Source organism: Anoplolepis gracilipes, chromosome 11, assembly GCF_047496725.1.
Source record: "Anoplolepis gracilipes chromosome 11, ASM4749672v1, whole genome shotgun sequence".
Taxonomy (NCBI): Eukaryota; Metazoa; Arthropoda; class Insecta; order Hymenoptera; family Formicidae; genus Anoplolepis; species Anoplolepis gracilipes.
Window position 1 is genome coordinate 5,899,782 of NC_132980.1, and position 27,758 is coordinate 5,927,539.

At 29.9% G+C, this 27,758-nt stretch overlaps 1 protein-coding gene across 3 annotated transcripts; it reads right to left on the reverse strand.

Annotated features, from left to right (window-relative positions):
* LOC140670797 (putative fatty acyl-CoA reductase CG5065) lies at positions 1 to 26,997 on the reverse strand. 3 transcript variants are annotated; one of them, XM_072901557.1, is made up of 8 exons: positions 26,818 to 26,997; positions 10,126 to 10,350; positions 5,804 to 5,897; positions 5,460 to 5,681; positions 5,125 to 5,373; positions 2,293 to 2,642; positions 1,261 to 1,857; positions 1 to 523 (listed from the first exon to the last, which is right to left on the reverse strand). In XM_072901557.1, the coding sequence occupies exons 4-8, from the start codon at positions 5,670 to 5,672 to the stop codon at positions 382 to 384; spliced, it is 1,551 nt and encodes a 516-aa protein (XP_072757658.1). In that variant the 5' UTR covers positions 5,673 to 5,681; positions 5,804 to 5,897; positions 10,126 to 10,350; positions 26,818 to 26,997; the 3' UTR covers positions 1 to 381. The 3 variants fall into 3 exon arrangements, with proteins under 3 accessions (XP_072757658.1, XP_072757659.1, XP_072757657.1); XM_072901558.1 differs by lacking the exon at positions 26,818 to 26,997 and adding an exon at positions 18,679 to 19,096 and having other exon boundaries at positions 5,460 to 5,697; XM_072901556.1 differs by lacking the exon at positions 26,818 to 26,997 and adding an exon at positions 18,679 to 19,093.
* Between the last annotated feature and the right edge of the window lie 761 nt (positions 26,998 to 27,758).

Below are 27,758 nucleotides of genomic sequence, written 5' to 3' on the forward strand. Positions count from 1 at the left end.
AAGAAGAAGAATAATGATGATGATAATAATAATAATAATAATAATGACATATGCAAAATGGGAGAACTTGTACTCGTCGGGAGTTAATATGTCATCAGGAAGATCTTGTTTCGCTCCCGCGCTCGATTAAATCGGTAACCAACCACTTTTGACATATGAATCAAATATTTGATGATGTATTATTAATTACTCGTCAACGATTAATATCGAGAAGGCTAATCGATTGGTGGTGTTAAGGTAGCGCTTTATCGTTGAGGAGGCTGAGCAACGAGGTCGAAGAACAAATCGCACGTTTAAATTACGCTGCTCCGTGAATAGCGGCCGTTTCGTTTTACGTTGATCATCATCGCGATCATCATCGACCGGGCCTATTCTGAGCCGTCAAACAATCAAGCGGCATATGCGAAGTACGATAGACAGCAGCGAAAAGATAGCCCCTCGCGCCTTGGCGTTGCGTAACAGCAGAACGCGTATCATTATTATCAGCATCCCGAATTGCATAGCCCTGTGAAGCCAGTACAATCTACAACAGACACAAGTGAAAGTATATTAGATTGACGGATTTTTTTTTCAATAATAAATAAATACAATACTTAAATAAATAGATGGATAGAAAAGAGACAGCACGCAATATTTTGACAAATATTTATAAATATTTAGGAAAATATATTTTTGTTAAATATTATATCAATATTTTATATAATAATATTATGTATATTCTTATATATTTTATTATTATTATTATTTTTTAATATAATATATTATTTTGAAATATTATATATGTAATATTATATGAAATATTATATATGTAAATATTTTTATAAAAATCTTTAGTCGACACAGTTTTAAAATATAGATGAAATATTTTATATAATATTTATGATAAGTAAAAAATAAATATTTATAGTAATTATTTTATAAATATTTCTAAAATATTTACTAAGATATTTATGACCTATTCAATCTAAAATCTTAAAACTATTTATAAAATATTTAAATAATTATTATAAATATTTTGTGCTGTCTGAGTAATACATGATGGCAAAATAATGTGAGTAAATTACTGAACATTAACACATAAATACTCTTAAGTAATGTAAAAAATAAAATAAATAAGAAAAAAAGTATACAGATAAGTACACATTTTAATGGAAAGCTCGACACTGATGTCTAAAAAGATTTTTTAATATTAATTTCTCTCAACAGACTTTAAGAAAAAATTCTATAGAGAAATTGCACTGGAAAAAAAAGGTGTCTCACTTTGTGATGTGTGAACGAGCAGCTGGCAGTGTGTCCGGGCTCTCCTTTAAAATAAACTGTCGTATTCCCAAGATGTAATGCTCCAAGTACGATGGCCAATCGATCTGCCTGACATCGAACATAAATGTCTCCCGATCCTCCGGACTGAGCTGCTCACCGAGTCGTCGTACATTATCGTCTCTAAAGTTCCACTGTTTTGTGCTGAAGTACTCCAGACACTTGCTAGCCTTGACGAGTTTCGTCTGCACCCGGACCATTATTGGCCGTGAGCCCTTTAATCGTGCAAGGGTATCCAGGATGTGCGCGGGTAGCGTGTGCTGAAGCGTCACGCACAATTTGTTCAAAATAATAGAGCTGTGACATCGACCATCCGGATACCAGAGCGCATCGTTTGCCGGATGTAGCCGGCAATATTTAAATGACATCTCGACGAACTGTTTCCAAGTTATTGGATTTTGCTGACCAGTACAACAGTTGTAAATCGTGATGGTGTCGGTGCGATCCGTGGCAGTCCTCCATGCCGCGCAAATCATTAGATTTATCACTATGTCGACGGGCACCAAATCCGCTACTTTCTCCTTATAGCACAGCATATTCCTATAAATAAGATTTATAGAAATAATGTACGATTTATGAAGATTATTGAAGCTCATGATATTTATGATAAATAATTTTACCACAATATTTATTTTTTTAAATATTATATAAATATTTTATACATATTTTACATACATTAAGAGGAAAAAATCAAAAAACCTATATTCGACATATTATTAAAATATAGATTAAATATTTTATATAATATTTATAAGTAAAATAAATAAATAAATATTTGTAATAATATTTTGTAAATATTTTTCAAATCTTTATGTTCCATCTAAAATTACAAAAATATTTATAAAATATTCAAATAATTATTATAAATATCTCGAATATATTTTACAAATATTGTTTACTATCTGAAGTCTAGGATGCCAATATCAGAATAATGTTACGTATTGCATTATCATTAATTGACAGTTCTCGTATTACCTGAAGAAGCCTTTTCCGACGGCAGCAATGATTCCGGTAGGTCCGTTGCAATTGTCTACCCAACCGGCAACCGGTTCTCTGTACGATGACAACACGATTGACGGCCTGACAATCGCGACCGGTAAAGAACCTCTCTCCCGCTGGAGCATTCGCTCGGCCAACGCTTTGGTAAATGTGTACGTGTTCGGTCGGCCAGCGATCAGATTTGGAGTCAGGTCCTCGACCATCTTGTCGTCCATCCACTTTGTCAGAGCGATCACCTGCTCGGGCTCCTTCCCCACTGGATAAATCTCCTCGGCGACGTCATGCCGATCGCAATTGCAATACGCCGTCGACACGTGAATGAGCGCCTGCGATTAAAAACTTGCGTTTATGTTTAACGTTTACTTTCGTTCATAAATTGCGAGAAACATGAATTGCGATTGCGTGAATGTCCGACTCTCGACCCAGTGCGTTGCCCAGACAGCACAAAATATTTATAATAATTCTTTAAATATTTTATAAATATTTTTTAAGATTTTAGATTGAATAGATCATAAATATTTATCATAAAATATCCTAGCAAACATTTGAGAAATATTTACAAGTAATAATTATTTAATTACTATAAATATATCTTTTTTACGTATCATAAATATTACATAAAATATTTCATCTACATTAAAATCTATATTTTTAAAAATATGTCCACTAAAGATTTTTATAAAATATGTATATAATAATTATATAATATTTAAAAAAAAATTTTATAAATATTTATAAATATTTATCGTAAATATTGTGCGTTGTCTGGGTGATTAAACGTGCACTCCTAATGCTATTATTAAGGCTCATTTATATATATTCCGTATCCGTTCCATATCCGTACCGTGCACATTAGTGTACGGATGCTAGATTCGATTCTATATGATTAAATGTAAGTATTTACATTATTCCGTATCCGTACTGACATCACCGGTATCGTTGGCGACCGAATTTTCACGGAACGGACGGCACTGAACGTAGTGAATACGGATATGTACAGACAAATGTAAATAAGCATCCATACAGCATCCGTGTAAAAATAACACTTTCTTGTAGGAATAGTTTTATTATATTTTGTTAGATAATTATATTTTATTATATTTTGTAGAATATTTTATTATATAAGATACCAAATAATTTTTAGTAAAATAATTTTAACGAAATAATGTAACTGTTAATAAATCTAATATTTAATTAGAAAATATTTAATTATATTCAAACAATATGATAATATATAATATACAATTCAATTCAATTAATATTATAAAATTTGTTAATCAACAAGGTTTTCTTATATGAAGTGAAAAATTTAACCTCCGTTTTACGTTCTGTATACATGCTTTGTGAGCCTATAAATTTCGTTTTCTTTTTTTTTTTTTTTTAAAAAAAAGTTCTCCTCTATCCAAAATTAATACAATTCATCTTCTGACAGATTTGTCATGATCACGTACGTCTCAAGACTGACGTGCTATTTCAAAAAATTCACGAATGCGATCTGGATATGTGTAAATCTGCGATCATATCCGATTTTGCCAGTACGGTATGAATACGGAACGGATATGTATAAATGACTCTTAAATGAGCCTTTATGTGTAAAGTGTGTACGGAAAAAATTACAGAAATAAAGTACACTTCTAAAGAAAGACTTCCTTCAGTGTAAATAAAAAATTAAAAAATAACAATGAACCTCCAAAATATTCAAATTAAAATAACCAATTATTTAAACGTAGCAGTGCGAAACCGCAAGCAAACTCACGAACGACAACAAAAATTAACAATTAAAATTAGCAAATTTAATACGCGTGGCGTAAAAAATTAATTTCCCCGGAGATTGAATTAAAGAGAATATTAAAATCACAATGTAACATTTATTAAAGAGCTCTGTAAATTCAAGCCAGTAAACTTTTCATTAATTAGATATATTTATAAATTTTATCCTTTTTTACGCGCTTGTGCGTGAGAAATATTGAATTTTTATTCTAAAATGTGTACTTATTCTATAATCCAATATTATCAATAAATATTAAATTGAACAATTTTTGCTTATAAATTTGTCAAAAATAAAAAAATAAAAAAGATTATAAATAATATAACATTATAGATTATAAATTATAAATTGTCATTATTTATAAGTTTCTTTCGATATATCTGGATACATATATTAAAATAAACTAAATATTGATATAAACTAAAAATAAAGTAAAATTTATTCCTTTTTTTTTCAGATTTTTTTGTTCTTTCCGTCTGTGTTTTTACTCACATTATAATCTGTGATTAATTTAAATTATAATATGAAAAAAAGAATATATAAACATGATTATTGAACAGGTGATCGGTGAATGCTTCGAAATAGAATCACGCGATATAATAAGAGTGCAAAGAACAAATACACCCGTTATATACATATAACCGGCTCTATTTACCTTTCAAAATGTAGGTACGAATTGAATGTATTAAGCAGAAACTTGGATAGAATTAGAAAGCTGTTGATTAATTAAAAATCGACGTCGTATGCCATGAGCAAACGAAACGAAGTTCAATCGAAAGATTCTCGAGGACTTATACCTCGAGGGCGATATCTTTCGATGCAGTAGAGATGTAACCCTCCGTAGAAAAAAGAAGACGCTGTAATCTTTCAGGTAAAGGTGCACATTCGTAAAATATAAGATTGATTGATAACCAAACGCATGTCTTATTAATTAGTCGATTTTGATTTGCACAAGATGTGGAAATCAATTTCGGCTCGATGGTTGCGATGGTTCGAAAAAGAAGAAGAAGAAGCAGAATAAAAAAAGATGTTTATCTTACCTCCACGTTATGCATGCGATGGCACAATTGAACCAATCTTTTGGTGCCCAATATATTTATGGTGACCGAAAGTTTTAACGCCTCGTCGAATTTAACTGTAGCCGCTGAGTGAAAAACAACCGATACGGTTCGTATTAACATATCTTGATCGTCCGCAGAGATGCCCAATTCCGGTTCCGTAACGTCACCGGCCACGGGTACGATCTTCGACAGCTGCCCCGGAGAATCCCGCCGTAATTTCTCAAACAGCTAATCGGTAAAGGGAATAAAAAATTTTTATATTTTTCGAAACAACAGCAGTGAAACAATAACAAAGATAGGAAGAGATTTTTTACCGGTGCGTTTAAGAGTTCCCGCAACCTCTCTTGCACATCCTGACTTCTTTTGGGTCTCATCAGAAGATAGATGTTCTTAATATCCGGACACGATCTCAGTAGCTTCTCGACCAGAACTTTACCCATGAAACCCGTACCTCCGGTTATAAAAATCGACCTATCTCTGTAAAAGTCCTTCACGGATGTGTACTCCCCTCCAGCCATTGTGGCCATATCAAGGATCTGTCAATGAACGCGTCTTTTAAAAAGGTATCAGGAATTAGAAAAAACACTTCCAAACTTACTTAATTTAGTTTTATTAATTTATTTAACATTCAGGTGAATTTTATATTAATATATCTTACCTGAATTATTTCGTCAAGTTCCTTGATTACTTTCCAATAGAAAGTATGCCTCGGATTTCTATGTCTTTTTGCTTCTTTATATACTTCTACGTTTCTAGATTTTTTACATTCAAAATTATATATATATTAGATGTAGGGTTCGAGATAAATCGATCAAGTGGATTAAATTATAGAATGAAATGCTTACAAAGAAATTAGATGGATGATCCGGTGATAAGCGATAGATATCGAGGTATGTACATTATGCTTTTTCTGGTGTTTGATGTTTAATTTACAACTTTAATGTAATGTAATGTAATATTGATTCTACTTTAATTAATTGTGTTCGACTTTAATTAAATGATTTTGATTAATTGATTCAATATTAAAATTGGGTTCAAATTAATATTGAGTTTCAATATTAATTTTTTCTTAGGAATTGTATCAAAGTGAAATAATTGTCTATTTCTCAAACTATGACTGATATATTACAAAGATTTTTTTTTTATTTTTTCACATAGCGTGTCTATTATCTACAGGGTCCGCCACCAAAATCCGGACAAATTTAAATTTGAATTTCCTATCTTATTTAACTTTGGCGGGGGGTCGTTGTTATCGTTACGTCAATTCAAATGTTTTCAATAAACGTGCATAATCTCAAAATGTCCGAACAAATAAGATCGAGTGCGGAATATAACCGAAGAGCGGCGATAATAGAAAGTCTTCGCGCTGGACATTCTCAGACCGAGGTTATATTCGGTTTTTCGGTTACCCAAGATCGACTGTATATGATGTTGCGGCTAAATTTTTTGCTTCGGAGAAGTCCACAGAAGGTTCTGCAAACCCGACGAGGAAGAGGCACTCAAAAGAAAAGTCTGTAAGAACTCCAGAAATTATCGCAAAGGCTCAACAGCACATTTTAGAGGACCCTGGGCAGTCTCTGACAAAAATAGCTAGAACTTTGGATGTGAGTGACACTACAATGCGTCGAATTGCTGAAGAGGACCTACGTTATAAATCCTATGTAATAAAAGTTCGCCAAATGCTTTCCGAGACTGCTAAAATGAAGAGAGTTGCTCGCTGTCACTTGCTTCTGAATTCGCTGAAAAACTAAGCTGCGAGACGCATAAAGTTCTTTTCGGACGAGAAAATTTTTTCTGTCAATGCCAAGGTAAACCGAAGGAATGATCGTTGGCTCGCTCACGATCCTGATGAAGTCCCCGTAATAGCTAGGACGAAATTCCCGGCCTCTGTTCACGTCCTAGGCGTCGTCTCTAGTGAGGGTCACATTATGCCGCCACATTTCTTTAAAAAGCACGAAACTGTTACAAAAGAAGTTTATTTACACGTTCTGACGAATGTTGTGAAGCCGTGGATAGATACTGTGGTCCCCGCAAGACTGTACGTCTTTCAGCAGGACGGCGCGCCTGCGCACACGAGTCACTTTCAAAACTGATTGTCGGACAATGTTTTGGTCTAAAGAATTCTGGCCTCCGAACAGTCCAGATTTGAATCCGTTGGACTATTTCGTGTGGAGCGTTGTTGAACGAGTGACCAACAAGTCGAGACATCCTAACGTGACCTCTCTCCAAGCGGCTATTAAGGCGGCGTTCACAAATATGGACAAGGCTGTATTGCAGAGAGCGTGCCAGCGCTTTAGGCCAAGGATCGAAGCAATTATCGATGCAAAAGGCGGTTATATAGAATAATTTTATTCTAAAAGAATGTCATTATGAATGTGTAAAAAGTTTTTTCCCTAATTCTTACATTTTGATAAATAAAATTTTGCTTAAACAAATTATTCATTTTGTCCGGATTTTGGTGGCGAACCCTGTATGTATCTAGCGTGTCTCGCATACCTCTTGTGTGATCATTACTTATGCAAAAATTTAAAACTTTCAAAATCGATTCTATTGGATTTTGATGGTAATTACGGTCATTAATGTGTAAATATTAAATGCTATGATATTTAACTTTAAATATTTATAATTCCAAAATTATCATAAAATCTTAAAATTTTTATGGTAAATTAGGTTTTTTTCGATTTTCTACTTATTTTCATATTTAATTAAAAGTAGACAATTAAAATATTTTATATCATACATTGCATTACATATACATATATGTACTTTTCTTACTGTAACGTTATAAAAATATGGAGGTTTGAAATATATATATTAAATTATTTGAAAAAAATGTATAGGAAATAATGAATAAAAATTTATAATATTTAATATAATAAACAAAACTCTAAATTATTTGTTTTTTTTTTCTTGTACCAATATTATCACTAACATTGTTATTTCACATCTCTCATAAATGATATTGTAAACAGAATCGATTTTCAAAATTTTTAATTTTGTATAAATTTATTATCTACTTTATTATCTACTTTAATTAATAATATTATATTATTTATTATTTATTTTATAATTTATTATATTATTTATTATTTATTTTTTATTACTTTAATTAATAATTAATAATTTTATTTTAAATAATAATTGCTATAGTTATTACTTAAAATAATTAATAAACTTAAAATTAATTAATACACTTAGGCCATTAACATTTAAAATTGTAATATTATACACATCTTGATTATTTATAAAAACTTTGACCCTTTGAAAGCTGATTGTATGTATTTGCGAATATTATTTTTAGACTGAAGATAGATATATGCAATTTCTCGATATTAATGTTGAACTTTAATTATTTAATTATTGCAATTTTTAAGTTATCATGACTTTGATAACTTAAAAATTGCAATAATTAAATAATTATTAAAATTGCAATAATTAATTAAGGTTCGCGTTACCAATTTCAAATCTAAGTAACCCTTTGTGCAATTAAAAATAAATATTAAAGTACTATATCGAAAGATTTCTACGGAAATCAATAAAAATATGACATTTATAGTCGAGTATCTACAGAGAATCCGCTATCATAATATTATCTATATTATGACTCATTATCAGTTGGACGGTGATAAAATATTCTTTTTCTTACTCTTGCGCTATTTGTGATTATGTGAGAAATCGTGTACAAGATACATCTATATGTTTATTTTACACATGCGATATTGAAATAACAATAAAATTTGAATGGAAATTTCACAATAAGAATATTATTTAATTTCGTGATACGAACATTGCCCAGAGAGCACACAATATTTATGATAAATACTTATAAATATTTATAAAAATATATTTTTTGAAATATAAAAATACATACATATTTTATAAAAATCTTTATTCGAGATATTTTTAAAATATAGATAAAATATTTTATGTAATATTTATAATAAGTAAAAAATAAATATTTATAATACTTATTTTGCAAATATTTGCTAGGATATTTACGGTAAATATTTATGATCTATTCAATCTAAAATCTTAAAAATATTTAGAAAATATTTTTATAAATGTTTATAAAATATTTAAAGAATTACTAAAAATATTTTGTAAATATTTTATTAATATAAATATTTTATAAATAAAAAATAAATATTTATAGTAATTATTTTGTAAATATTTCTCAAATATTTGCTAAGATATTTATGGTAAATATTTATATTATCTATTCAATCTAAAATCTTAAAATATTTTTATAAATATTTATAAAATATTTAAAGAATTATTATAAATATTTTGTGCTGTCTGGGTGTACTATAAGTGTCAACTTGACAAACTTTTTAGCGAAGTATTTTAGGAACATATTTTATAGAACCTTTTTTATTTGTCTTGAGAAAAACATATAGCCAAACATCTTTTTTACAAAACATCTTTGAACAAACTTTCTTTGAAATTTAAAAAATGAATAATATATTTATGCTGTATTAATTTTATCACTTTTTCGTTTTTATCGCTCGCGTGCTAAAAAAATCGGGACCTCAAACAAAAGCGAAAAAAATTGTATAGAACACTCAAAAAAATATTTTGCTAATGTAGATAGATTTCTAGATGTCTCAATTAAAATTTATTACTACTTTTTGTATCTGTTAGAATGTTAGAATATTGTTTGCCACGTATAGAATTTATAGCAGCAATATTCTAGCAATATCTCTAGAAAATTTAGATCCCATTGCCAAATATTAATCACAAATATAAAATTGTCCTTTACAATAGGCCTCAAAGATAGGCATCGCAGAAAAATTTAGTACAGATATAAATTCTGTCTCTGTCATTTAAATTGATTGAATACAAAATATATGCAGTATCACAGTATTTGCCAATAATTTATCTGTTTCAATTAATTTTTTACACCTAGAAAATTTTTGTTCAAATTGCAAAATTATTTTTGTGAGTAAAGATACGTACACACTAATTTATTAATCAGCTTACCTGTTCTGCGATCTGATCAATTCTTTTCTAATGATTATTCTTCTATTATTTGATTCTTGAGAAATAACGAAATGACAAGAATGGCTCTCAGAAACGAGGAAACAGCATCTGCGACGTCCTCTTTTCACACACGTTTATGCCGTATCGTGATCTTCCAAGCGACTTACAATCAGATCCAACGTCCGTCGAATTCATTTCGCGTCTTTTACAACAATGTACTCGTCTCTGAAAAAAATGCAAAAAATTTTCTTAAAAATCCTGAGAATTAAAATATCGATAGATAAGTTAGTAGAAACGTATCTCAATTCTCTCCGAGACACGTTTCAAAATACTTTTGTAACTCTATTATATTTTGCATCTCTCTCTCTCTCTCTCTCTCTCTCTCTCTCTCTCTCTTATTCTAAAAAAGTATTTTTATACATAACTCGGATATATATGTTATTTGATTTTGGTAAAACTTGAGTCCACCTTAGACGATCTATATTTCAAGACAGAATTCTATTTATAATTTTGTCTGCTATAAATACATATCTTGATATATCTATGCGCATGTTTTATAATATATATACATATTTTGTCTAGTATTCTATTATACTTCTAGCAAATTATCTCGAGCGGAGATACATTACACAAAGCGTTACAAAATTATAAATAGAATTCTGTCTCGAACTTAGTACGACGAGATTTATAGACTATCTAAAGTGAATCTTACAATCTTTATTTTATATGTTAGATATAATACCGTTCCACTCTACTGTCCTACAGTAGAGATCAAAAGATACTTTGACTTCCGGTTTCAACATACATTCTCGAATGTATTGTATTTAGACATTCGCGTTGATTCTGAGAAGAATTGGCGATGTTATCATCGAATGGAAAAAAATCTATATCTATTACTTTTGTATATTTTTTATACTTTTATAATCATTACCTACATATTTTATTTTCATCTGTAATTTTCTTTTGTAAGGCATATAAGGGCTTGAAAGAGTAAATGATTTATTACAAAAAAATAACTATGGTCAAAATTTAAAAATCAAAATAACCGCGAAATTTAATGTGTTGAAATATTATAAAATTATAAAAATATCAAAAATATAAGCAACTTATAAATACGCGAAGAAAATTAAAGTCATGAATGGAAATAAATAAAACACAAAAGAGGGGGATGAAAAATGCAGATTACAAAAAAATAAATACAAACATAAAAAAATAAAGAAATGTAATAAAATATAATAAAACCACTGAAAATTAAAATGCAACGTTTCAGTCCTTGACTGGAGTCTCTTCAGTGTCAAAATATATAATGAAAAATTAATAATAATATATAAGAATACGCGATATAAATAACAAAGTCAAATAAAAATATGAAAATAAAATAATAATATAAATAAAAATATAAAAAAATTGGAAAACTTGATGTCATCTAAATCACGATGTTAGTTATTATTAATGTAAAATCACTCCTATCACTAGCAACTCATATCAATTAGACATTCAAATATCCACCAACAAAGTTTTGGAAAAACAAAAAAGAATCACAATGTGAAGAAAAGAATTTCCTCTTAAAAGAATTTTTAATTTTATAGTCATGTAGACTAATTAGTCTTACTAGATAGAGTTTTTCTTTTTTCTCACCCCATCTTCCATCAAGAAAATCTTATATTTATTATTAATATTTTAATAAAGGACAAACATTCGTTGAATAATTCAGAGAATTTTTATTATATCCCGACATAATTTTAATTTATCAATAAAAATCGCATGTTTTCAGACAATTATTTTGAAACCTTTATATTAGAAATGGAATATAATATTTTTTATGCTATTAAAAAGTAAAACACGGTATTTGCGCTTTCTCTCTCTCTCTCTCTCTCTCTCTCTCTCTCTATATATATATATATATATATATATATATATATATATATAAAATTTATATAAAAAAATAATATATAATAAATAAATAAGTAAATTTATTTATTTATTTGTTTATTTATTATATGTATTTATTCTATATAATTTGTTTATATAATTATATATATATATATATATATATATATAATTGTTCTATGATCTCAGAATAATCTGTTGTTTTAAACGTTTCTAAAATATGAAAATAACTAATTATAATTAAAAAAAATGTATAAAAGTACATAAGATGTATATAAGATAATTTTTTATAATTTTATCGGATGCGAACGCTGGCTTTAAAGCGATGTAATAAGAGAGTACAGATAGGAGATCGATAATCGTTCGTCATGAAAGGGCGTACAAGCATGCCTTGCCAACCGATTTGCGTACGATGTGGTCTAACGTACCGTAAGCGGGTTACGAGGCTATTCCGTTTTATTGCTGTAAAAAGGAATGAGTTCTCGTGGACAAAATGATTCTAGAAATTCAGACAAGTCACGAAGTGTATTAATCGCGGGTGGGCGAAAAATATATTTCCTATCTCTCCTCGCATATCGAACGCATGACGTGATACGATACGCATCCTCGTTATCTCACGTACCGTATGCACTATTTGTATCAATTGTCCAACAGTTGCATTTTTTTTTCCCTCTCGTACGACGGGAGGACAGAAAAAGAGTTAGAAATTTAATGAAACACTTTTTACAAAAATTGTAAAATAATAAATAGAAAGTACATATACATATATGTATACGTAATGGCGATGGAGCTGGGCTATTAAAAGAATCGTCGTGAAAAATTACAGCCGAGAAAACAAGTGAATGTATTTTTGATTCGCCTCGATTTCGCAGTCGACATCACGATACGTGCAGATAATTGTCGACGATTTGCTGGCGTGCGGAGGTTCACAATGCGACATTTACGTAACCATCGCAGTTTTGAACACACGCTACAGTTATAACACAGTAGACATTGTCCCTTGTTCGCAAAAAAACAAAAAAAAAGCACGCACAGTTTCATTAATTATTAAAGAAATTTACAATTATAATGTAATTTATTAAATACATTTACAATTATAATGTAATGTATTAGATACATTATGATGTAATAAATCGCGATGAATATAAACTAGATAATTAAATTATTAGGAAAAAAAATCAGAAAAAAATTAGTATTTTACATTTTAATGTGTTGTATATTTTTTTAAATATTTCAAAACTTCTTTTTCTTTATCTTTTTATTTATATATATGTGTGTTCTTTTTGTCACAGGAAATTTTTAATTTTCTTTTCAATTACATGAGTCATATGCTTTTCATAGCAATTGTTTGTAAAGAGATCAATGCATATTGAAAGGCATGGAACCACATATGGCAATACTACAGTTCAGTTTCGTAAAAATGATAATAAAATCTTATTAAGGATTCGTGTTCATTTTGTAAACACGCACATAACTAATTCGATGATAAATTATTTAGAATAGAAGAATCTAATATTTATGTGATATCTGTTTGTTCAAAATAGTGATTCTAAAACAAACTGTCAAAACTTTTAACATTCTTCATGAAACGCTCTGCACACGAAGTGTCCCAAACTTATTAAATACCATTCTCTATCTATGTGTGAATTCTTCAACTAATCTAGAGTTTTTTTTTCCATTTTTCTTACAATAAGAACATCAAAAAATCGATAATACCATAATAAAAATACCATAGCTCATTAAAATTTTAAGAAAATTAATATTAAAGTGCAGAAAAAAACGATTTTCGCAATCTTTGATTAAAAATGCTTCTTTTATTACATTAACAAAGCCTACAATATAACCCACAGCTGAGATAGAAAAAAAACTAATTTATTCTTAATACATAAATACACACATATATATTTATCATTCAAAAAATGCTCGTTTTTGTCAAACAGCGTTATCGTTTAATTATGTTAGAATTAAAAAAACGTTTTTATTTGAATTAATCGCGTCTAATAACATCTTAAAACATGTTAATCTTATCTCGATCGCTTTTACTAGACACGAAATATAATGGCTAATTACAAGGATATTTACTGGAAAAATAAATCTAGATAATTATTATCGAAATTCTTGTAATTATCCGACTGTTACATTACTTAACGAGAAAGTGAAATCTCGATATTTTCCTGAAATAGAATTTTTTTGCTCCATGGCTTGTCCATAATATCTTACTTTCCGGAATATAAATGTCATATTGGTATCCGTTGCACCAATGTAATAGTGGACGCTTGTTATTAGTAAATAGAATAATTATATAACTCAAGTGAGAGGTAAAATAAATTTCGTTCTGATTCTGTGTTGGAAAGTAGAGTATATTATCGTTTAATTATGTTATAGTAAAAAACGTTTTTCATTTAAATTAATCGCAATTAATAAATAACATCTTATACCTTACGTATTTAGTATCGATTAGTTTTCACTTGTAAGTGATATATAATTTATTTTTGCATAATTAAAAATTATAGATTCAATATAAAAAGCCTGACCTTTTTTATAGGAGACGCGAAATTGGTGCTTTACATATTTACAAATTAAATGATAGTCTTTTTAATGTTAAATAACATTTTTTTTTTTTGCCATTACGTGTAAATATTGCGCATCGTACTATTTTCGTAATTTACATAAAACATGGATTATATTGCTATACTTTTAATAGAAAACACATTTAATTTTTCACTGGAAGCATGAAATTAACGCTTTACATATTAAATGATAGTCTTTTTTATGTTAAATAATATTTTTTTGCCATTACGTGTAAATATTACGCGTCACACTGTTTTTCGTAATTTATATAAAACATGGATTATTTCTACACTTTTAATAGAAAACACATTTAATTTTTCACTGGAAGCATTAAATTAACGCTTTATATATTAAATGATAGTCTTTTTAATGTTAAATAACATTTTTTTTTTTTTTGCCATTACGTGTAAATATTGCGCATCGTACTATTTTCGTAATTTACATAAAACATGGATTATTGTTACACTTTTAATAGAAAACACACTTAATGTTTTATTGGAGACATTAAATTGCAGCTTTACATATTAAATGATAGTCTTTTTATATGTTAAATAATATTTTTTTTTTGCCATTACGTGTAAATATTACGCATCGTACTATTTTCGTAATTTACATAAAACATGGATTATTGCTATACTTTTAACAAACAAACAAATTAAGTTTTTCACTGGAAGCATAAAATTGACGCTTTACATATTAAATGATAGTCTTTTTATGTTAAATAATATTTTTCTTGCCATTACGTGTAAATGTTACGCATCATATCGTTTTCGTAATTTACATAAAATATCGATTATTTTTAACAAAAAACCCACATCTAATTTTTTGTTGAAATATTTATAATAATGAATCAAATAAAAATAAAAAAAAAAAACGCAATGTATTTTGCCAGTGTATTGTATGTAATCTTTATTATATATCCAAATCATGTAAAAATACAATATAATATATCTACCTATTTTTGTAAGTATTATAATACCTGCAAAAGTTGGACATACTCAATGAAAATACGTAAAGGAAAAAGAAAGTATAATTATTATTTGATAGCTAATATAAGTTTTTTTTATTGCATGTAAAAATACAAAGTTTAATTAAAAATTTTATTAGTTTAATAAAAAAAATTTAAACTCGTTGTTTTTAAGCTACAGTAAAAAAAACTTTTATTAATTATTAAATTGTACTTTTTTTCTCCTTGGTATTCTCATTGAGTATGTTCAATTTTTGTAGATATTATATTGTATTTTTTTTAATATTTAAAATATAATAAAAATACAGATACAGTGCACTAGCAAAATAAATATAATTACGCAATGTAATTGTACAAAATCTTAATTTAACGATAAATATATTTTAAACATCACTGATAATACAGCATAAGTATCTGATAGCAAAAAAATATCAATCATAAATATGTAAAGCGCGTAATTTCGCGTCTACGATAATAAAATTTACATTATGAAAAATGTATGATATGTATATCGCACTGAAAAAATATCAGTTTTACGATTTGACATTTTCCGTGGTATTTCAAATCACTTTGACAATCCCGTTCACATTTTCTCTCGCAATCTTTCATCGGGACAAGACGGAAATTCGGTCGGGCGTATCGATATAACCGCTTAAATACAGAGGCAAACACGCATAGATGCATAAACATAGAAACGGATACAGCGAGAGGATTCTAGGTCACTGTCCTGACTTCGAGGCGAAGCGACCGGGAGAAACCGAGCGTCCGGGGAGTCCGTTACACGTACATATAAACCCGTTACATGACGAATCCGACAAGCGCGAACGTGATCGTGACCATGGTCACGATTGCAACCGCGACCGCGAAACCGATCGACCACCCTTCCCTTCCTCCTTTTATTTCGACCATCACTCTCACCGTCCTCCGGTGTCCTCCCTGGTGACCCGATGATAAGTATAACGTCTGATATTTTGCACGTGTAACTTGGACACCTCGGCGATATGGAAACCGGTTGTACAATTCGCCTTTTACCAAATGTTGCAAGAGCGGCAATAAAAGTAATAAAAAAGCGATAAACAGCGTTCCTTCCAACATCGCGAGTCATTATTACCATTGATAGTTAGGTACGCGAGAAGCCTACGATTTCCACCGACGAAGAGGAGATATCGTAAATTTCTCGGCGAGGCGGAAAGATTATTCTGGCAAGTGTTCACACTAGAAGCGGGAAAAGTTTTATCGCGCCACGCGCTTTATTTACTTTGCATTTTTTGATAACAGGTATATACCGGGGTAATTTAGGTATACTTGGGACTTGTTCGAACGCGAAATTTTGCGTAATATTAATACAGGTTTTCGTTCGCGATAGTAAAACAGTTGCACGACAGAGCGTGTTTAATAACGGCCAATAGCACGCCTTGCATCCGCTTGCTGCGTCCCAAAGTGTGTCAGCGGGACATTGACTTCCGAAATGCATGCCACGCATCGCATCGGAGCGTGGCTGAGAGACGCGACTGGAAAGACATTCTTATCTAATTGGCATGGACGATTGGTAGAGCAATCGTGATCAAATACGAATATGTAAATCCACCCTTTTTTAGATAGCGAAGTGTCAAAAGAAATCATACATGTACACATACCCAGAAAACACACATATTTATGAAAATATATTTTTATGAAATATTATATAAATATTTGATAAAAATCTGTAGTCGATATTTTTCAAATATAGATGAAATACTTTATATGATATTTATGATAAGTAAAAAATAAATATTTATAGTAATTATTTGTCTCAAATATATCGCTAGAATATTTATGGTAAATATTTATGATCTATTCAATCTAACCTGTTAAAATATTTAAATAATTATTATAAATATTTTGTGCTATCTAGGCATTTTTTTCCCGTTCTTTCTTTTCATAATAAATATGAAATTCTTAGGTAGATATCCAACACACATTTCTCACAAGCGAATAATTACTTTTGTATTAATTTTCGAAACAGACAAAAATTCAAAAGATTATTTACTTAGTTATTTATAAGCTGTATTTATTAAAATAGCACTATGTATTCACATGATTTTATTTCTTGACTTTATGATCGATAATAAGAGAATAAACTATGAGCTCGTGTTTATTTTTAAATTTTAATAAATATAAAAATGTTAAAAATGATAAAAATTGTAATAATTCCTATTTTAAGATATAAGAAATTAATCTGAGATCAGAACTCACGTCCACAAAAATTGGAATTCAAACAAATTAATTTGCATTATTTTTGCGGACATATGTAAGTAATAAAGAAAGCAAGATAATATATGCGAAAAGTGATTGAATTAAGAAATTTCTGAACTACTAAATTTTATTCACGTTTCGTATATTTTCCGTAAATATAATTTTACCACTTCTGCGCCGAAAAATATGTATATTCGAAATATTATATGTATATACGAAATATAATATTACATTATATGAAAAAAAGAGATATCTCAAGAATATCACGGGTTAATTTAAATCATGAATATATTGACCTATACATTAAGCTTTAAAGATTTAAAGCTTCTCCCTAATTCATTCTAGAGAGCACTGTAGAGAAACAGGTTTTAACGTAAATAACCTAACGAGATGTAAATTTCGCAGCCACGAAATATAGTACTCTCACTTTTGACCTCCGCAAGTAAATACGGTCAGATGTTGTAACATCGTAATTAAATACGCCACACGACTCAGATTAATTTCAAGGCGCAGACATAATATATCGTAATAGTTTGATAACCGTTTGACAATCAGCAGGACACATACACAAGCACGTGGGATAATCTCGAAGGAGAGAAAGAGATATTATCCTTTCCGCATAAAAAAATCATTTCATCAATTATTCAATCAGCGATAAATTTAAAGAAAAAAAAAAAAAACGTTCCTCATTTGTTCGTGATATAATAATAGGCTCGACGGTGACATGTGTATACAATCAAAGTTATTTATCGCCTTATCTATACCTTGGTAAACTTCTGTTGATGTTTATTCGCGCTCTGTCGAGATTGAAACTAATCGAGAAGCATTCTAGATTTCTCACAAACGTCGTTTTTATCAAAACATTTTTTTCGAATCAGATCTTTGCTTACCTAACGGCCTCATAATGCGATTGTCTCTCTTGACTTTGCAGGATATTCGAAGAACGAAGAGAGATGAGGGAGAAGAAGAATCGCAAAGACTTCTCTCCGAGTTGGCGATAATAAAACGTAATAAATTAGCTTTCTTCCAAGATTAACCGACGACTATCGAAACATGTACTGAGCGCATCTGAAACTAACTCAAGTTCCTTATACCTGTCCACTTGATAGAACGGAATGTTTTTCTCCCACTACTGACAAGCCGATCCCCTGCTGTATCTCACTGCAATACGTCGTCGTATTACTTTGCCCTACCACAATATAGACAAACTTCTTTTCATTTTCTTTTTTTCGTTGTAAAAGAATGTTGAAAAAAAGTGTCATAAAGATGGCCATAATGTAAACATTTACCTCATCCAGTAAATAATTTATTCTTTTGAATTATTCAATTCTATGATATTCAGTCATCGTTTACGCATGTCCAATCAAAAATAATTAATTAAATTTAAATAAGGTATTTAAATAGTATTTTTCGTCACGAGCCATTCTTTCTATATCGTTTTGGGTTAAGGTTCCTTGGATTGACGTCATAGAAATTCATTTTTATCTCTGGGGTCTATAACTGAAATGACTTTAATGACTTCTTTGAGGATATTTTAAGATGAAATAAAAACAGCTTTCGTGTTGTTTCCTTATGTTTTTTCTATTTAAAGATAGAGAAAAATATTTCTCTATTACAAGAAAAATTGATATCAGGACTAATATCACTTATATTAATACCGCTATTGCCATGTTATTGTCAGCAATGTATAATAACTGAATGGTAGTTTATTCCAGTTTTCGTTGCAATCTAATCAGTTAATAAATTTTTGACCGCTAATGAAATGTACTAGTGTCAATCGCTTATCTATTATACAATTCAATTTTACAATGTACAATTGTGCAATTTAAATTACAATATATATATATATATAAAAGACATAATAGTAATAAGAATTCGAGTATTACGACAATATTATGACAAGTTGATCAAGATTTAGAATCATTTATTAATACTACAAACAAAGAGTACATTTTGTTTTATCAATCTGTATTGTCGTGAGTATTAATTAATGGTGACATACTCTCGAATTATGAATCTCTTGTTCCACGTGATTGTAGTAAACAGTCAATAGATTTATTTTGTACTTTTTAATTCAAGATTTTTCGCATGCGTTAGGTATAAAAAGATACAAAATAAATCTACTGGTTGCTTACGCAGACGTTACGCACATCCTAACGCATGATTTATAATTTTTGTGCCTCCTACATGACGGTTGACGTTACTAAACATATATTATGCAAACGAGTTGAGAATACGGCCACTGAGACTTTGCATTGACAATAAGACACAATTAAAACATAATTATGACATAATTAAATTTTTAATGTATTTGTTTGTGTTATATAAAATCACTTAATGTGCAATTTAGTCTTACATTTTTATTTATCACTTTATTTACTTTATTTAAATTTCCTATTTTTTCCCAAATGAACGGAATTAATGATACAGCCAAAAATAGACAAGAGTTTATGATGCATGATCTCACTATCGATTATAAATTCATAAATTTTGCTTTATGTTCTCTTTCATAATATATCTAATTATTATTGAATTGGAAGGAAAATAATGTATTTTCTTAATAGAGTCTTTAGTGTTTTTTATAATAAAAAAAATTTCGACCTAGATGACATTGCACGGTAAATGACACTAGATGGCATCTCTAAGTATCATTTAACTTACATAAAACATATGTAGAAGCGTTTGTACTTGAGATCGAGAAAAAATGAAGCAAAACAAGTTATATTTTTATTGTTTGATTGACTGGAGAGGTGCCATCTATTATGAGCTTCTTGCAAAGAATGTACGGGTTAATTCAGATAAGTATTGTGCCCAATTGGACAAACTGAAGGAAGCCATTGCAGAAAAACGCTCAAAACTAGTGAATAGAAAAGGTGTTTTATTCCGTCAAGATAATGCCAGGCCTCATGTTTCTTTGACTACCCGGAAAAAAATATTACGACTGGATTGGGAAATTTTACCACATCCACCATATTCGCCAGACATTGCTCCTTCTGATTACCACCTATTTCGATCCTTGCAAAACTTTCTTAATAATAAGACATTCATTTCTTTGGAGGACTGCAAAAATCACCTTCAACAGCTTTTTGATGAAAAAACGCACAAGTTCTACGCGCAAGGAATTATGCAGCAGCCTGCAAGATGGCAAAAGGTATATAAAACAACGGCCATTACATTATAGATTAAAGTCGTTTTTAAATATAAACAAATTTATTCGAATTTTGAGCCAAAATTACGACATTACTTTTCTGCCAACCTAATATTTATTAAAATAAATAACTTAAATAAAGATTCTAATTATTACAAAGTAATATATTAAGGATTAAGAGAAAAAATAGGCAAAATTCGCTTTTTTTATTATAACTCAAAAAGAAGTTATAACTCAATATTTCATAGAAACAATCACATTATTTCCAAAATTTAAAAAAATACGACAAAGCGTATCAAAACTAACGGAACTAACTATTAATAAGATACAAACTGCTATTATTAAATAGTGTCCCAAGATCACCGGTTGTTTTTTTAATAACAGATTCTATGATTAATTAAAAATTTTTCGTCAATGTTGAAACATCAATAATTTTTTAATTATAATTGAAAAAGCAGCGCTACCGCAAACTAAATTTTCTAAAAGTTAAGAGATTAATAAAACTATGTTCTTCAGTTAATTTCAGGCGAAGTTTATTTTAATAGAATTTTAATTTAAGATTTAATTACAAAGATACATGATAGCAAAAACTTGGGACAAATGCAAAATGCGAAACTTGCAACAAATGATGATCTTTCTCGACAATTTCATTGAGGAAAAATTATCTCCAAATTGGTCAGAAAATCGATTATTAAAAAAAGATCCGATAGTTTTGGTATGTTGTATTTTTAAATTTAGAAATAATGTAACTGTTGCTATAAATTAATAATGAGATATATTATATAAAAAATGACATGAAGCAACATTTATAAATTTATAATCAATGGTGAAAGAGAGAGAGAGAGAGAGAGAGAGAGAGAGAGAGAGAGAGAGAGAGAGACGAGATCATGCATCATGAATTTATATCTATTTTTTGCCGCAACATTACTAAAAATTATGGTAATATCTGTTTTAAGACACGTGGCATTAATTTATTTTGTAACATAACTCATGTCAATCTCATGTTTTCTACTATGATGACATGTCTTAAGACATGTGGCATTAATTTATTTTGTAACATAACTCATATCAATCTCATGTTTCCTACTATGATGTTACTAAAAATTATAATTCCTATTTTAAAATATGTGACAAGTCAATTCATCTAAGATAAAAAAAAAAAAATAAAATAATAAATTCAAGTATGTCTAAATACGTCAAGTACTTGAAGTGAGTCTCGCTAATTATTAAAAATGCAAATGAAACTAATTCATAATTTCGAAATCATCTATGAAAAATTTTAATTCTAGAAATATCAATCCATAATATACGTAATTGTATGAAAAATTATTTATAATATAATTTATAACATGAAGTTTTACTTTTTCAAGATTTTAATCTCAAAATTATATTCCCTAATTTAAATTAATAATATAATAATCAGAAAAATAGTGCGAAATATGAATCAGCCCTCTGCGACTCCTTATCTAAGCCACGTAACGGTCATACTCGTTAATGTCGTTAACAAACTTTAAACCATTATTAAGATTCAAGCTCAGGAGTTTTAACTCCAGTTGAAGACTGTTCTTGAGATGTTTCAAACCATGAGAATAATATTGATACTGTATTTGGTTTTAACTGCGGTTTTTGTAAGGAGACTGCAATCAAAAATATGATTAAATGTAATAAAGACAATAAAAATCAAATATGTCTTCCCAATATTAAGCTTCTATATATGATAGTTAAATGATAGATTCTTTCGATATCAGATTAAATTATTAGCTGCAGTAATTTGTACTATATTAAAACATATTGATAGTTCCATCTGGAGCCAGAAGAATTTTTTTCTATGTTAAAGTTTTTTATGTTACGCGTTAAAGTTTCTTTTTTCCGCAAGGCTAATTGATTGTTAAATATTTAATTTTAATATTTACGGTTGACTTTAAGAAACCATCATTTTTTCTTTTTCTTTTTCTTTCTTTCTTTATTTAATATTCTCCTTCTTTCTTTCATCTCTTTTTTTTTTCTATTAATTAGATAAATATAAATTACATATCAAATATACATATAAAATCATAGGAAAAGTTTATGTATAGGTTCATCATATACAATACATGCATGTATAATATACCTTTTTTTTGTCTCTCTTTTTCTCTTCGTTTTCTTTAACTTTCTTTTTAACTTTTCTTTAATTTAATTTCTTACAAGTTGTCACATAAACCGTCAAAATTTGACAGCTACAGAGGACATGCGCGAAGCAAGTTGCAATAACGCACATGACAACGAGACATCGAGACAACTAAGCAGCATCTCGGAAAAGAGGCAACAATATGTAAATAACAGCCTTTTTTAGAAGAGGGATATCTGTTTTATGAATAGCACTTTCATTTTTTTTCTTAAATTTTCCTCCTTTGGTATCGAAACAAAATTAACTTTTTTCTTGTTAGCCTTATGTACATGTTCAATAAATCGATCTTGCCGATAATACAACACGCAAATAAATCTAAAATCCTCAATGGCTCACACTGAAATGCTCACACGCCTATATCTATGCCCGGCCTACAGTGACTACTAGCACTCTTAGTGCGGGCTTTAATCTGATATCGAAAGAATCTATCATTTAACTATCATATAAGAAGCTTAATTTTGGAAAGACATATTTGATTTTTATTGTCTTTATTACATTTAATCATATTTTTGATTGCAGTCTCCTTACAAAAACCGCAGTTAAAACCAAATACAGTATCAATATTATTCTCATGGTTTGAAACATCTCAAGAACAGTCTTCAACTGGAGTTAAAACTCCTGAGCTTGAATATTAATAATGGTTTAAAGTTTGTTAACGACATTAACGAGTATGACCGTTACGTGGCTTGGATAAGGAGTCGCAGAGGGCTGATTCATATTTCGCACTATTTTTCTGATTATTATATTATTAATTTAAACTAGGGAATATAGTTTTGAGATTAAAATCTTGAAAAAGTAAAACTTCATGTTATAAATTATATTATAAATAATTTTTCATACAATTACGTATATTATGGATTGATATTTCTAGAATTAAAATTTTTCATAGATGATTTCGAAATTATGAATTAGTTTCATTTGCATTTTTAATAAATAGCGAGACTCACTTCAAGTACTTGACGTATTTAGACATACTTGAATTTATTATTTTTTTTTTTTTTTTTTTTTATCTTAGATAAATTGACTTGTCACATATCTTAAAATAGGAATTATAATTTTTAGTAACATCATAGTAGGAAACATGAGATTGATAAGTTATGTTACAAAATAAATTAATGCCACATGTCTTAAGATATTACCATAATTGTTAGTAATGTTGCGACAAAAAATAAATATAAATTCATGATGCATGATCTCGTCTCTCTCTCTCGTCTCTCTCTCTCTCTCTCTCTCTCTCTCTCTCTCTCTCTCTCTCTCTCTCTCTCTCGTCTTTGATTATAAATTTATAAATGTTGCTTTATGTCATTTTTTATATATTTCATTATTAATTTATAGCAACAGTTACATTATTTCTAAATTTAAAAATACAACATACCAAAACTATCGGATCTTTTTTTAATAATCGATTTTCTGACCAATTTGGAGATAATTTTTCCTCAGCGAAATTGTCGAGAAAGATCATCATTTGTTGCAAGTTTCCCATTTTGCATTTGTCCCAAGTTTTTGCTATCGTGTATCTTTGTAATTAAATCTTAAATTAAAATATAGAATCTTCCTTAAAAAAATTAGATGAGTGGAAAACAAACGTCAAAAATGGTAGCTTGCTAGAATCTTACAAGGCAAAGCAGAAGGATTAAGAACTTGCGTTCGACATTGGATAGTATAACTTATTTAAGTAGCATTGGTTTCAAGAGTGTTCCTACTAGAAAATCAGTCAAGATGCTCTAGAAGTTTGGCTAACATTTAGCTTATCGAAAATTATTATATCAAAATATTTAAGTAATCCCACCAATTGCAATCAACATTTTTAAAAGGATACATATCTTTTTCTTCTTGCTTTCTATAGCAATTTTTTCGTTCAATGAAACAAACCGGAAGCTGTAACGATCACCCAGCATTTTTATCGCATGCTATTATTATATAGTATTTTGCACAGTCATTGAAACAAATTCCAAATCATTGATAACGTTAGGAGAATTGAAGCAGAGGTTCAAAAACAAAAAATACTCGAGCTCTGTGAAATGCTGACTTCAATAATTTATATTTCTGTACGAATGCATATTTAGAAAATGTAATAATAATATTTTAAAAAATCAATTAAAAAAAAAAACAAGCCAAATTCTGTAAAATTTAAATTTATCAAGACTTTAATAAGATTTTTAGTATTTTTTAGTATGTATAAAAACAAATTTTCAATTTAAAGCGAAGAATCTTTTATTATTTATTCACACGATTGTTTAAAATAACAAATTTAAATATTTCTTAATTGTAATTATAAACATTAATGTCGTAATTATTAACATTGAACCTTGATAGTATTGAAAATTTATAATTTACGTTATGTACACTATATATGTTCAATTTTCAGTAAATATTGGAATGCAGCCTATATTTCATTGGGGCCTACATAAACAACGAGCGCCATGCTGCGGATGGCGACAGCAAAAGACACAATATAGTAGACGAGTTGGAGAGGGCTGGTGCAAACCATCATAGCGACAATGTGCATGCTTGGAATTTACGTGAAAATGGTTCAATTCTCATATTAGTAAGATTAAATTACATTTAAGATTAAATTACATTACATTATCTCGAGAAATTTCATCTTTCAAGACGTTGTACATCAACCGGTTGATTGGCGTAAACGCGATTTAGGATTCGGAAAAATTCAAGATAGACGCAAACATTAAAATGGTAATTTATCCTGAATACTGAAGTCGAATCTCGAGATTTCAGCATGGAGGTAATGTGGAAGTGACGCAGTATGTATCGATCAGGTTTCTCCGCAGACTTACTGGCTCGAGATAAAAAGACCTCGTGTGCTTAATCGCAAAATTGCAAGCAACTATAACTTGAAAGAATAAAGTGTGCGTGACGCGATTTAACTTTTACCATTTGCGCAATTATGGCGTATATTAGACGGCTGAAAAAAAAAAAAAAAAAAAAAAAACGAATATTTGAGTCGGCACATTTTTTTTTGAACAATTAAATATTACGCTTAAAACACACAGCATGTCCGAGAAGAGCGAATATAAATAGTTGTGACAATTTTACAATAATAAATTTATATTAAAATACAAGAAGAGTGAAAAGAACAAGGAGAAGGTACCTAGTTGTATCGAGATAAGATGTCGAATCGAGACGACACTTGTGTTTTTCGTCTATCGAACATGTAACAAGAGATAAGGGTAAAAAAGACCGATGTGACTAAGGGCGAGGCAAATTTTCGGCGCAACTTGAGAGGCTGCTCCGCCCGGTTCAGGCTCATGAGATACTCATTATAGTCCGTAATATCTCGTCGTAATACACGAAGAGATAGACAATCGCGACAAATTGCTAGCCAACTGTCAGTCGCTCAGTAATATACCTCTAATATAGACGAGGAGAGAGACTCGCGCCTCTCGCACAACCTCGGTCGATCTTTAAAGCAGACCACCCCGTCCCGAGCGCTCGGACTCTTCTCTTCGAGAGCTTGCTCTCAACAGGAAGGTTTGCACGAAAGCCAACGAATTCGAAGGTCCGGAACGGCGATATTGGGCGGCGAAAGACGTGCTCGCGGGACCGCGTGGATAACGTTAAGAGACGTACAGGGGGAAAGAAGTAGTCGATGACAGAGTAGGCGCGGCCAGCCTAGGCAGCGGGGGCCGCGCGCGACCGACAGCGGCCCTCGGTCGCATCCGTCTTGCATCCCGTGAAAATCAATGTCGCGCTTACCTCGGCCGATGGAGAGATCTCCTCCCGCCCTGTGATATGCACGCCGAACCACGGCTCACGCTGACAATGTCGCTTTAACACAGAATTGCCGATTTTTCGCGTACTCGTCGCTTTTCCGTCAATGTCCCTCGCATGCCAACCGAGTCCGCCATCTTCGGTGAACTGCCAGATACCCTCTCAGGCCGGCCAACTGCGGGCCAACCGCGAACCGCGATGCGCGCGGGTAAGTTCGCATCAATTCTGCGCATCTCGTGTCATTTCGCACGCGCGGGCGCGTGTGTAGTGTGTAGTTTGTATGCGGGTTCTCTTTCCTCTTGCTCTCTACTCTCTACCAGGGTTGGGCGATAATTTACCGGTAAACTGTAATAGTTCATGCGTAAACAATGTAAACTATGTTAACATGTCGTTTATGCCAAACAATGCGTAAGCCATGAAGTATGGCTTATCAAAGATGTATCGTTTAGGTTGTTACGTAATGTTTTAAACATCAAAGACGCGATATTCCCAAAACAATATGAAGCAACGCGGTAGCGTCGCGACGCTAAATATATGAAAAAAAACTAGATCAAGCGTTGACTAGATCCGAGGGTGGTTGAGAGTCACTGTACAAAGATGTCGAGATATATAAAATATATATTAAGTGTTTAATAATTAATTGAATATTTTATAAATATTTGTCAAAATATTTCATATGTATATGTTTTGGAATCTTAAATTAAATAGATTATAAAGATTTATTATAAATATCTCGGCAAATATTTGAGAAATATATTTTTATGTATTAAGTTTTACCTATTAAATATATATTTAATATTATACAGGATATCTCATATAAAGTAGTTTTTTTTTCTGAAACAATTAAAAATGAGTAAGGAAATTCTTTTTATATTTTTTATGGTTTTTATTATTAGCCTTTTAAATGACACACAAAATATCGCCAT

What these genes read in the sequence shown, in the direction of transcription:
- LOC140670797 (XM_072901557.1), bottom strand. Translation starts at nt 5,672, where the DNA reads ATGGCCACAATGGCTGGAGGGGAGTACACATCCGTGAAGGACTTTTAC. An exon ending in GGGAACTCTTAAACGCACCG is followed by an intron (nt 5,374 to 5,459) that starts GTAAAAAATCTC and finishes TTTACCGATTAG; the next exon opens with CTGTTTGAGAAATTACGGCG. An exon ending in GTCGGAAAAGGCTTCTTCAG is followed by an intron (nt 1,858 to 2,292) that starts GTAATACGAGAA and finishes TCTTATTTATAG; the next exon opens with GAATATGCTGTGCTATAAGG.